The sequence below is a fragment of the Mycena indigotica genome, assembly GCF_014461135.1.
Source record: "Mycena indigotica strain 171206Taipei chromosome Unknown Mind.scaff0001, whole genome shotgun sequence".
Classification (NCBI taxonomy): domain Eukaryota; kingdom Fungi; phylum Basidiomycota; class Agaricomycetes; order Agaricales; family Mycenaceae; genus Mycena; species Mycena indigotica.
The window spans coordinates 4236183-4249918 of NW_023503000.1; the positions used below are offsets into that span (position 1 = coordinate 4236183).

The window sequence follows — 13736 nt, forward strand, 5'->3', positions numbered from 1 at the left end:
GAGATGGAGGGCCGGACCGGAGACGGAACCGGAATCGGACCGGAATCGGAGGCGTCTCCGAGGGGCCGAAAGGGAGGTTCCCCTGACACAAACTCTTACTCGCCTAATTTCAAAACTTTCGTAGCAGAGTTGCACAATAATTCTATCACGCCAATCTTTACCATAATCTTACAACTCCTGTGCACCTGTGTACATACAGCCCCGTTCCCCGCGCCAGCCAGTTCCAGCGCCAATCGACGCACCCGCAGGCAGTAGATGGCTCCCCGCCCAAGTATGCTGTCATGGCGATGCTGCAATATAACTTGCCGCGCGGGTTGCTTCCTGATGGCCAGCCCACACCCCGGAGCTATTAATAGCATTATCACAAGCAAGCCATAGTAGGTTTAAGCTAGACACCACAATGAGGGTGCAAAGCCGGTGGCCCAGAGCAGGATCTATTTATGAGAAAGCTGATTGTACAGTGTACTCAAATCCAGGAGCACAGTATGGGTGTAAAAAATAGAAATAAAATTGGCCTTAATCAAACCTTAACTGCCAATAAGTTCAATATCTCTCACGGCGCCTCCCACATCTTGCTCACAGATCTGATTTTCTTCCGGAAGTCTGGGGTTGTATAATGCTTTTTCATCTACATGACCACCTCAGGCTACCCCCTACCTGGTACCTCTTAGGCTTAATCGAACCCACGGAACCCTGGGCCTAAGAGGTACCAAATCCATGGTATCACCCATGGGGGTGGTACTATCCACAAATTGTGGATGGTACCATGGGTGTCACACAACCCATGACCATGGTGCCATCCATGCAGCCTTGGGTGCATCCATGGCTGTGTGGATGGTACCATGGTGCTTTGCCTGATTTGGGTGGCGGGGTGAATGGCTTGTAGCTCGCTCAAAACTGGCTCAAAAAATAAGCGCTTTAGTGCAGCCGGTAGGTCTCCTCCTGGGCTCTTTGATCCAATCACCTAGTGACGGGGAAGTTGCTGGTTTGACTGGAGGATGGCTTTTGCATATTTTGGGAAAAATACCCTTGCAATAATTTTTGCCTTGGCTTTTGGGTTGTCTGCTTAGCACTAGAAAAATGAGATGTTTTTGCTCTTCAAAACAGGCCAAGTCTCATGAGATTTGCTGGGCAGACTATGGAGTTTTGAATATTTTTTTTCATTTTTCTGGCTTTTGATTAGTTGGCAGTTCAGGCATGATAGATGGGCAGTGGGCAGCCTAAAGTACATAGAAAGTGATGTACAGTATGTGTGGAGTATGGACTACATGCCCCCCCCCCACCCAGTTGGCCATGCTCCTACCCCTTGGACTTTGCAGGGTATTGGGCACTGGGAGCCGATCGGCCATCACTGATGGCATCAAGCCGACCGGCATGTTCGATTTGGATGCATCCATGGTGCCAGGCAGATGGGGCCATGGATGCATCCATCGCTAGGCTTGATACCATGCATGGATGCATCCATAGGTAGTTTTGAAATTATTTGTGGTACCATCCATCTCACATGGATGGTACCACAGTCATGGTTAATACCATATATGGATGCAACCACAGTCATATGTGGATGCAGCCATAGGCAACTTGGATCAAACTGTGGGTACATCCATATGGACATGGTTGCATCCACATATGGATGGTACCATAGCACATGGTTGCATCCATGATATGTTCCAAATTGGGACATGGATGTATCCATGGGACATGGTGGCATCCACACCTCCTGTATGGATACATCCATGGACCAGTGGTACTATCCAAGGCCCATATGGTCCTCTATGTCCCTGGTAATACCAAGTGACCTTGATATGATCCGATACAATTAATATAGTAGTTATAGCATAACAAAACAAATATAATATGCAAACATAGTATATATGAAAGAAAATTAGAGTTCTTATAAGGGATTATTTCAAGATGACAAAATGTCACCAGGTCCTGCTATTACATCAAAGTTGGGTATTCCAAGTACTAGGATAACTTTTATTAAGTGACCTTGAGAGGTAGCTTTATTGTTGTATCAGCACTAATGAGGTGTCATCTCACTAATTGGAGAACTCATAACCACAAGTACCTTAATAACAGTATTTCTATCTTTTGACAATGGAATGTCTATAAGGGCAACCCTGGAGGCCCGAAATCAGGGTCCTAGCAGGGGAGGATCCAAAGAGTGAATAGTGGTAGGCAAATACAAAGGAAGCTGACATAGCAGGGAGGATCCAAAGAGAAGAAACCCTAAGGGTCTGCCTGCTAGGTAGCTGAACTATATACTACACTCTTAACACACCAAGTGTGATCATTGCTCTGAGCAGTATGCCTGTGCCATGTCATACAGGCCAGGTCCCAGGGGAATCTCCAGGGAAGGGCAGTGATGTGCCTGATGGAGGCGGTGATGTGATTACTGGAGTCAGAATCAGATTGGAATCGGAATTGGCGGACCGAAGGGGAGGTTCCCCTATCAATGTGATTATTATTCATACCAGGATTTCCACCTAAAAATAGGTGCTTATATAGGATTGATTCATAATAAACAGTGGACAAAAAAACATATATATTAAAATACTGGACAAAAAAGATGTAGATTTCAATGACTCATAAAAATAGCAATAAAACTCTAGGAAAGTAGACTTGATCTTTAAAAAATTGGGGAATACTTATATTAAGTTATCATATTGGACTCAACTTAAAGCTGATATGAGCTAACAATTTTTTAAATGGACTAAATATGCCACAAGATATAAGACCATATATATTAAAAATCAGAGACAGCACCAAAGTGTACCTGATATATCAGAAATCAGTGATAAAATGCAATTAAGTCATAATAATGTGACACCATGTTTTGACAACTAATTGGGTTCAAATAAGGTGCACTTATTGTCTGATTTCAGTTGTCTTGACTCTTTTGTCATAATGGATATTTATTATAGGTTTATTAACCATATGTAAGTTTGGCTATCATACCTAGTATTTTAATATCAATCTGTCAATAACTCACTCATAGATAGGGAGTTCTCACTAAAGTTAAAGTTGGAAGTACATACAGAGAGAGTTGCTTCTATTAGGACACATCTCACAGTTCACATCTCTCATACCATATCTTTCAGCTATGTAATCTCTAGTGATTCCCCTCTAGACCTATGAAGACTATGACTCATGATATATGCAGTCTAGCTGTAATCTGCTAGTTGATTATAGATCAGAAGGGATCAAGTCCAGTTAACTCAGTATCACACACACCCACATACTTGAATTGATTTCTGGGATGAACTGGGGAATAGTAAAAGACAGATTGAGTGTGAAGTGGTTTATATGAATGATAAGGTTGATAGACTGAGTAATAGACCTTCAGAGGAGCTCTAAATTTCTAGTAGCACTCTCTCTCTCCTGTAATCGATTCAATACGTAAAATGTATTATAAAGGTAGCTGAATAGGGTGAAAGAGCAATTTTAAGTGTGATTCCACTCTTAAACCTAGGAATCTCTCTTAGTACGATCATCAGTATTATCCATCTATTCAATAATAAGTTCACCATAGCAAAGGTAGCTGGGCAGAGGATGAAAGAGAGGTCTTAGCTATTACAACTAGTCATTGTTTAATTTTAAGTAAAATGCAAGAGTTGAATATGGGAATCTCTTGTAGTACTATTATCAGTGTTATCCTATCTAAGAATGAAGAATGGCTTTTGCAAGTTTTAGCAGTCTAAGTAGATATTAACTATTTGGGTATTCTTTATCTGGTAGCCAGTAGTGTTCTTGTCCTTGTAGTAGAGCTCAATCCTAGCTAGTAAGGTCATTAATCTATAGGGCTATGGTACATTCCACATTCATAGTTCTCAGATATCTGTAAAATACTGTCTCTTTTAGTATTCAAGCATGCTTGGCAGTGACTAAATTGAGATAATAGCAACAAATGATATAGCTAAATGGGATAAATGATGGCAAGCTGGTATGCCTCTTAAATGATGATCTCTTTCCTAGTATCATCCATCAGGGCTAGCTGAAGAACATATCTTACATTCTCAGTTGAAAAATAGACATGCTAAAGCTTTACACCATTGTCATAAGCTGGATTCCAGCTTTCTACACAAATGGACCCAACTTGTCACCAGCTTTAGCCGGCTATCAAGTGATATTGATGGTGATCCAGGTTCAGTACAGGTTGACAAATCTGGCTTTTCAGCAGCCACAAATAGGAAATAAAGCACAAAATATATTGGATAGATAGAAATGCATGATTCTAAGAACAGAAGTAGTGAAGAAGAGGAGTAGAGGGTAGTGGTGAAGAAAGGGGGGAGGGAAGAGGGAAGAGGGAAGAGGGAAGAGGGAAGAGAGAAGAGGGAAGAGGGAAGAGGGAAGAGGGAAGAGGGAAGAGGGAAGAGGGAAGAGGGAAGAGGGAAGAGGGAAGAGGGAAGAGGGAAGAGGGAAGAGGGAAGAGGGAAGAGGGAAGAGGGAAGAGGGAAGAGGGAAGAGGGAAGAGGGAAGAGGGAAGAGGGCGCGAGATAAGCGCTGTCATAAAAAAAGCTTATCAATCATCTGATTGACGTCCAGTGCGGAATTTTCCAGGAGGTCCTCAGGCCTCTGGATCGTGCATCTGACATTCTCATGGCCAACAGCTACTGCCAGGTGGGTGTCATGTAAGCCAGTGCCAGCTGGAAACAACAGCTGTACATCAGCTACAGGCCCATTAGTGGTGTACTTAGTTTCATATATACTGCATATCTGACATTACCTACTGATTGATAAATTATTATAGAATTCACTCTTCTCCACATATTGAAAGCCTTCTGAGATGTAAGGTTACTTGGTATTACCAGGGACATAGAGGACCATATGGGCCTTGGATAGTACCACTGGTCCATGGATGTATCCATACAGGAGGTGTGGATGCCACCATGTCCCATGGATACATCCATGTCCCAATTTGGAACATATCATGGATGCAACCATGTGCTATGGTACCATCCATATGTGGATGCAACCATGTCCATATGGATGTACCCACAGTTTGATCCAAGTTGCCTATGGCTGCATCCACATATGACTGTGGTTGCATCCATATATGGTATTAACCATGACTGTGGTACCATCCATGTGAGATGGATGGTACCACAAATAATTTCAAAACTACCTATGGATGCATCCATGCATGGTATCAAGCCTAGCGATGGATGCATCCATGGCCCCATCTGCCTGGCACCATGGATGCATCCAAATCGAACATGCCGGTCGGCTTGATGCCATCAGTGATGGCCGATCGGCTCCCAGTGCCCAATACCCTGCAAAGTCCAAGGGGTAGGAGCATGGCCAACTGGGTGGGGGGGGCATGTAGTCCATACTCCACACATACTGTACATCACTTTCCATGTACTTTAGGCTGCCCACTGCCCATCTATCATGCCTGAACTGCCAACTAATCAAAAGCCAGAAAAATGAAAAAAAAATATTCAAAACTCCATAGTCTGCCCAGCAAATCTCATGAGACTTGGCCTGTTTTGAAGAGCAAAAACATCTCATTTTTCTAGTGCTAAGCAGACAACCCAAAAGCCAAGGCAAAAATTATTGCAAGGGTATTTTTCCCAAAATATGCAAAAGCCATCCTCCAGTCAAACCAGCAACTTCCCCGTCACTAGGTGATTGGATCAAAGAGCCCAGGAGGAGACCTACCGGCTGCACTAAAGCGCTTATTTTTTGAGCCAGTTTTGAGCGAGCTACAAGCCATTCACCCCGCCACCCAAATCAGGCAAAGCACCATGGTACCATCCACAATTTGTGGATAGTACCACCCCCATGGGTGATACCATGGATTTGGTACCTCTTAGGCCCAGGGTTCCGTGGGTTCGATTAAGCCTAAGAGGTACCAGGTAGGGGTAGCCTGAGGTGACATGACACAATTAAAAATTTAGGGTAAACATCAAACTCTAGTCCACAATATTATTGGCATAAGCCTGAGTATCATCATCATCATCATTATCATCATCATTTTGTATGATACCAGAGAAAGCCATCTGGCAGGTCAAGTCAGACATGGTACAAATCAATGGTTTGAAAGGTGTCAAGATATGGTTTCCCTTACGTGGTCGCAGAAGAAGAGACCAAATGGTGTTTTGTGTGACTGGGTTGTAGAGAGCTGGATATGCTTTTGTTGCACCAGCATCGAGGAGAATGGAGATAGTAGGATGGATGTCAGGGTGCAGAAAATAATCCTGAGAATGTAAGGCAGCTAATAAAGGTGTCCTGTACTTTCCAACAACCAAATTCACCTGAGCACCCAAGTTGAGCAGGAGCTTAACAGTTTCTGAACGTCTCTTAAATGCAGCAGCATGAAGAGCAGTTCCATACTCCCCTGCAACCAAATCCACCTGTGCACCTGAGTTGAGTAAAAGCTGAATAACTCCTATATGCCCCCGATTTGCAGCAGCCTGAAGAGCAGTTCCATAGTGCCCTGCAACTAAATTCACCTGTGCACCTGAGTTGAGTAAAAGCTGAATTGTATCTCTAGTTCCCTCATATGCAGCAGCAGCCTGAAGAGCAGTTCCATAGTAACCTGCAACCAGATCCACCTGCGCACCTGAGTCAAGTAAGAGCTGCACAGTCTTTAGATGTCCCCGAAATGCAGCAGCTTGAAGAGCAGTTCCATCCCTTCCTGAAACCATATCCACCTGTGCACCTGAGTTAAGTAAAAGCTGCACGGTCTTTGTGTGTCCCTGAAATGCAGCCACCTGAAGAGCACTTCCATAGCGCCCTGCAACTAAATCTACCTGTGAACCTGAGTTGAGTAGGAGCCCAACTGTTTCTGTATATCCCTTCAATGCAGCAGCTCGAAGAGCAGTTATGTACGCCCCTGCAACCAAATTCACCTGTGCACCTGAGTTGAGTAAAAGCTGAACGGGTTCTGTATGTCCCTGATATGCAGCAGCCTCAAGAGCAGTCCCCTCATGCAAGTCATGCCCTACAACCCGATCCACCTGTGCACCTGAGTTGAGCAGGAGTTTTACAGTTTCTATATGTCCATGAACTGCAGCAGCCCGAAGAGCAGTTCCATACACCCCTGCAACCAAATCCACCTTTGCACCTGAGTCAAGAAGAAACTGGGCAGTCTCTATTGCTCCTGACCAGGCAGCACCATGTAGTACTGTTCCATAGTATTGACTTGCAATTTGCAGATTCTTCTCTGTATTATCATTGAGAAGTATCTTCACCATGGCATGATGGCTATGTAGAGCTGCAAATACTATTGCCACTCCTGGATCACACTGTGAAGCCATAATCAGTGTGGTTAGATTTCCAGCTGCTGCGATACATTTCCATGTCATTACTTCCTCATACTTGAAGCTGGTCCATGGTTCTGACCAGCCAAATACATATCGAAAGGCACTCCTCTCTAATGTTACTAGATATTGCAGGCACTGAATTAATTCCGCTTGTAGTTCAACCTCTGCCCTTCCCTTGGCATGAATGAGCAAATGTTGAGCATATGATCCTAAATGGTAATGAATCTCTATGGTGCTTTGCATAGGATCCTCTTGATTTGGTAAAAGCTGAATGTACTGTGTTAGCACCCGTGTGATTGTCAGCTCCATGTCTATCAAATCCGAAGATTTCAAGCTTTCAAGAAAATCTTGCGTAGTGTAATGAACAAGCCGAACAATGTCAGACTTGGGGTCTTTCACTATAAGTCCACAACATGCCTTTATAATATGCTGAATCCTGACTAACTGCCTAGAGCCAGGGAATTTCACAGTGTTTGAGTTGATTGCAAGTGCAGTTTGCAGTCCAATGGCTGTTAATGGTCGTACAGCATGTGAAATCCACCCTAAGGCCAAGAGAGCAAGCTGACTAGTAGGCTGAAGTTTTATAAGCTCAAGTGTTCTTTTATAATTCAAATCCAAGGTTTCTGGCAAATCTTCTAGAGAATTTTCCAGCTCCTCAATTGTAAGACTTTTACTGAGGAGTTGCAGCTGTAATCTGACCACCAAGAACCTGCATGCCAGTGCATGAACATTGAATACTAAAATTTCTACCAAATTCCCTTCACTTACATTCCATTTGCTTTCAGTATGATTTTACTGATAATTTGTTCCTCTAACATAGGATCCTCATATATAATCTCTGTCAGAGTATCATGCTCCTGAATTTGTGTTAAGATGTACAGTTTCATATCCTCTTCCTGTGCTTGAATTGGCAGAAAGGTAACTGGCAGCTGAAAAGGTGGAGACACATGGGGTCTGCACATTATCATAAGATTGACATTATCCCCCAAGTGGGCGAGGTACTTGACAAGGCTGGAATGGCTGTCAGCTATATACTCATCAAGAGCATCCACCACAATAGATACTGTATGATAGTCTGCTACTAAAGACTTTAATAGTTGCTGAATCTCATTCATGCTTGGCTTGGTTCCCTTATTTTGGTGTGAATTGTAGAGATCTTTGGCGTCTGAAATATTCTTTCCAATTGCAAGTTGCCTCCACAGTGCACCAAGTAGGTTCTTGGCTGTCTGGATCTCTGTTTCTTTGTAATTCAGGTACATAAAGGCAACACCAATCCTAGAGTCTTGCTGTTCCTGTAAATGCTCTACCACTTTTGATCTATGAAATCATCAGTATTTGTCTCTGTATAATTTCGGAACATTACGCTAGTACAGTCTTTCCCATACCAGCTAATTAAATCATCACCCTCCAGAAAATTACATTAAAGTTGAAGCCTACGAATGCCAGAGCACCACAGTATTTCTCCTTGACTTGATATCCATTGCACAAACTCGGGGGTTTGTATTAGCCAATTCCCTGTATTTGGTTGACAGCTTTCATAAATTGCTTGGTGTCGAGGGAAGAAGTTGATTGGGGACATCCAGTCCATAAGTGGATTATTAACTAAATTGATCTATTTATATCAATTCTATAGTATTATAGCAGTGCTTACATGTTTCTGCCCCATGAAATATCCTGAATATCCAGTTAAACTACTGGAAAAGTCTCAAAGTGAAGCACATACATATGAGCATTGTTCACAGTGATCTGAGGCCCTTGGCCAAGGCCCCCATTTCCTCCATGTTGCCCACCAAGGCCTCCAGGACCACCAGTTCCCCCTGTATCCATGAAGCAGCAGCTTGAAAGGAATAATCATAAGAACATACCAGAAATGTATTGAATAGAGCCAGGGTCCAAATTCATCGTCAATTTTGGTGTTCTGAGTGCAGTAGGGATATGAGGATGGGCAAGATGGTAGTAGAGAGCAAGAGGCAGTCGTCGTGTGAGCGGGGCTCAGCGGGCGCTTACTGAGTGATGCCTCATGGTTGCCCTGATGCCCGGAACTATGTCGGACCACTGATGACGTGACGATTTCTTGACGATTTCATGCATGCGTGCAAATTTGAAAGAACCGGGACGAACAGTTGTAGCAACGAGTTCACAGTAGTAGAGCGGTCATGCGGTGCGACTTCGTCAGTGAAGCAGCACCTGTCGAGAGTGACGAGTCTCGGGAGTCGGTGGCCGAAAAAGGCTCTTCTGCTCACTATCCTACAATACCCGCGCTGCACGACCGACATGTCAGGCCGACTCCCGTGCACCGGTTTGGCGCCAGCGCTGGTGCGGATGCGATGGCGGGGCGGGGGAAGAAGGAAAACAGTACGAGGTGATTCAAGTTGCCAAGACGCTCTCATGTCACTCATAGTGACACTCCTCTTTCCTTTCCTTCCAACAACGATGCGCCGCCCCATGTCGCTCGTGCTTATAGTGCCGACGCGTCACTATAAGACCCAACGGGCCCTGCGTCAGGCTTCCAGCCGCTCGGGGAGCGTGGACAAACGAGATTTCCATCGCCGCGCGTGGCCGCGCTCGTCGTCCCCAACCGCGGCGCCGCGGGCCCCCAAGTGTACTCGCCGTTTGCAGAGGTAGATGTGCTCAACACAAACGCACAAGCTCAGCTGAGCTCAGCGCGTGGCATCGTTGAACGGCGTGGCGGGTGGTGCCAGCGCGTCAGTATAAGACCCGCGTGGGCCGTGGGCCGTGGGCCGTGGGCGTGGGCCTGGGCCTGGGCCTGCCCTGCCCTTGCTTCCTCCGCTCACCTGTCCTGCCCTGACGTAGCGTCCTCCCCACCCAGCCCCAGCGACTACACGAAAGAGAGAGAGAAGAGAAGAGACTAACAGAGTAAGAGAGAATGTCAGGCGGGATATATAACGTGCGTCCCCTCTCCCCTTCCTTCTTCCCCACCACCACCAGTCTGTTGCTGACCTTTCCCTGCCGGCAGCACCGCACCCTACAGCCCTCGGGGCCCGCCGTGCCCCTCCCCGCGCCAACCGGGGTCGTGTCCACCAGCGCGCTGTCCCCGCACCTCGCCGACCTTGTCTCCGGCTTCGTCGGCGGCTTCGGCGCCGAATACGAGCGCCTCGTCGCCGACCGCGCCACGGCCTACGCTCTTAGGGACGAATATGAGAACAAGGGTGTGTGTCTTGCCCTCTTCTCTCATCTCTTCCCGCCCTCGCTGATCCAAAGGTAGTCAACACCCAGATAAACGAGCTCAACATCATCCGCCAAGCGCTGTACGAGCTGGAGGCGCAGCACGGCAAGCTCTGCACGCGCTATGAGGAGGAGATCGCGCACCTCCGCGCCGAGCTGCAGGCGTCGCGCAGCGCGGGGCCGGGTCTCGGCGGGCCGGGCATCCCCGCCGACCGCGCCCGGGACGGCGACCGCGAGAGGGAGAGGGACCGCGGGGGCGTGCGCGACGCCAAGCGCCTCAGGCTGACCAAAGGTGTGTCCTAATACCACGTTATTTGTGCGTTCCCCGCGCTTATGGGTGACAGAGCACGACAGCCCGCACGCACTCTCTCGTACCGCCCCACCACCTAAGGTATTCGACATCCACGCTCGACAGACGTCACGTGGAATTTCCCTTTTGGGGTGAGAGGCCTGTTTTTCCAGTAATTTTTTATGGAACTGTCTATAAAGCCAGTTGAGCAAAGAAGAGCCCTACATATACCACTCGACCAATTCTTGGAAGGATTGAAATCGAATTGTGGAAGATTCAACCTCGGGGAGAGGAGTGTGACCATCAAGTGACAGGACATCAAGCTTAAGGAAACTCGACCCCCGACAGCCCAAAAATGTATTGATTGAGCCAATTTCTTCATATTTTGCAAGCTTTGGGCTATATGAAGCAAATATGTGCAGGATATAAAAATTCATAAAAAACTATGGGAGATTTGGGCAACTTTTCCTAAAATGGAAATTGCATGTGACGTCTGTCGAGCGTGGATGTCGAATACCTTACCGGTCTCAGCGCCGAGAGCCCCGGGCGCCCGATGACGGCAGCATCGACATCGGCGCATCGCTTACCCGACCACTCGCACCTCCCGCTCCCGCCGATGCCGCTCCTCCGGTCTGGGGCCGCTTCTACTTCTGGGCTCGCGTTGATGCCCGCGCCGGAACGGGAGAAAGAGACCGACAAGGAGCGCGGCGACCGCGAGCGTGACCGCGAGGAGGAGCCGTTCCCGGCGTGGGTCGACGGGCTGGACATCGCGAGCCTCCCCGCGGACATGAAGAAGGAGGGCGCGGACTGGTTCGCGGTGTGGAACCCAAGGATTAGGCCGAGGAGGTTGGAGAGCGTGCAGCTGCTGCATACGTTCGCGCATGCGACGTGAGTGTTCTGCTGCTGTTGGCGTCTCTCTTTTCCCATCATTTCCCTCGGGTCGCTCGCTCGCTTCCCTTCTTTTTCCTCCCCCTGCATCCCTGCGCGTGCTTTGCTGATAAGCGAACAGCGTCGTCTGCTGTGTCCAGTTCTCCGCGGACGGGCGCTATTTGGCGACGGGGTGTAACCGCTCGGCGCAGATCTTCGATGTGAAGACCGGCAGGAAGACGAGGTTTGTCTCCACATGACTACCATTGTCGAGTGCTGACAAATGCGAAGCGTGCTGGTGGACGACGTCAGCGGGCCGGCAGGCGATTTGTATATTCGAAGTGTAAGGTTCAGCCCGGACGGGCGGTTCTTGGCGATGGGGGCGGAGGACCGGAAGATACGGGTGAGTCGCCGCTTGTTCAATTCTTCTGTTATCTCTTCGTTCCTTCCTTGTGGTCGTCTCTCGCTCTCCTTCCCTTTTGCCATGCCTCTGTTGTTCTTCCTCTGCATCCACTCGATGGTGACGGTCGGTACACGGGCCCGCCCGGCTCTTCCGAACTCCGCCCCGGCCTTGTCTGCGCGACAGCCACGCCCACTTCCCTCCTTTCGGCATCCGTCCTCCCCGCCTTCGTTTGCCTTGGTTCTCGGAGGTTGTGCCAAGCTCGGTGCAGCAGTGTCGGGCGATGTTGTCGGCGGCCCGCGGGCGTGTTTTCTTTCCTTATTTATCTTGCTTGCACCCGAGTCTTGACTAACCCGCCCCGCCCCGCAGATCTGGGACATCACCAAAGGCACCGTCGCCCAGATCTTCTCGGGCCACACGCAAGAAATATATTCCCTCGACTTCTCGCGCGACGGCCGGCGCATCGTCTCCGGCTCGGGCGACCGGACCGCGCGCGTGTGGGACATGGACGGGCGGGCCGCCGCTCATCCTCGCCGTCGACGAGCCCGCGCCCTCGCCCGGCCGCCAGCCGCGACGGAACACGTGACGGCCAGGACGCAGGTGTCACGAGCGTCGCGCTGTCCCCGGATGGAAGGTACGTCGCCGCGGGGTCGCTGGACAATGTCGTCCGGATCTGGGACGCGGATAGCGGGGTGTTGTTGGAGCGCCTCCGCGGGCACCGGGACAGCGTGTACAGCGTGGTGTTCACCCCCGACGGGCGCGGCGTGATCAGCGGGAGCCTCGACAGGACGCTCAAGTACTGGGACGTGTCCGCGCTCGCGGGCGGGGGCAAGGTGAAGAAGGAGGCGGGCGTCGCGCCGGAGGGCCGCGCGGTCTGCACGCGGGACTTCCTCGGGCACAAGGTCTGTTCTCTTTTTTTTATTTATTTCTCAAAGGATATTAAACTACGGCCAGGACTACGTGCTCTCCGTCGCGGTCTCGCACGACGCGCAGTGGATTGTGTCCGGCTCGAAGGACCGCGGCGTGCAGTTCTGGGACCGCGCGGGCGCGGTGCACGCGCTCCTCCAGGGGCACAAGAACTCAGTCATCTCGATCGACCTCAGCCCCGCGGCGAACCTGCTCGCGACGGGCAGCGGGGACAGCTTGGCGCGGGTTGTGGAGCTATGCATAGGAGGAGGGTATTTGGTGTATGCCGTATTGGATTGGGAATTGACTGACTGGATAATGCTAACATCAGTATAAATAAATTTTTCATTTACATGTGGTCACTATAAGTTCCAAGCCCTAATCCACATTCTTATTGTCATCATCATCTTTGCCATCATCATACACATCAGAATAATATGGTGTAGTGCGAGGGAAAGCTATTCCACAGGCCAAATCACACATAGTGCAGATCAATGGTTTGTCTGGTGTCAAGATATGGGTTCCCTCATGTGGTTGCAGAAGAAGAGACCAGATGGTGTTTTGTGTTAGTGGGTTGTAGATGACTGGATATTTCTTTTTTGCACCAGCATTGAGGAGAGTGGAGATAATGTGATAGATGTTAGTTTGGGGCCTCCGAGGGGAATTGAAAGAATATAAGGCGGCCAGCAAAGGTGTTCTGTACTTCCCAGCAACTAGATCCACCGGTGCACCTGAGTTGAGCAGGAGCTGCACAGTCTCTGTGTTTCTCCCATATGCAGCAGCATGAAGAGCAGTTCCATAGTACCCGGCAACCTGA

General features: G+C 48.6%; 1 protein-coding gene across 1 annotated transcript; it reads left to right on the forward strand.

Moving 5' to 3' along the window:
* Positions 1-9427: 9427 nt before the first annotated feature.
* Positions 9428-13255, forward strand: MIND_00119500 (Chromatin associated protein; the record flags this gene model as incomplete). The annotated part of the gene is made up of 11 exons (XM_037358131.1): positions 9428-9633; positions 9673-9725; positions 9777-9976; positions 10264-10441; positions 10498-10749; positions 10802-10898; positions 11278-11634; positions 11756-11857; positions 11905-11920; positions 11968-12915; positions 12968-13255. 11 exons carry the CDS (start codon positions 9428-9430, stop codon positions 13253-13255), a joined length of 2697 nt encoding a protein of 898 aa, XP_037226041.1.
* Between the last annotated feature and the right edge of the window lie 481 nt (positions 13256-13736).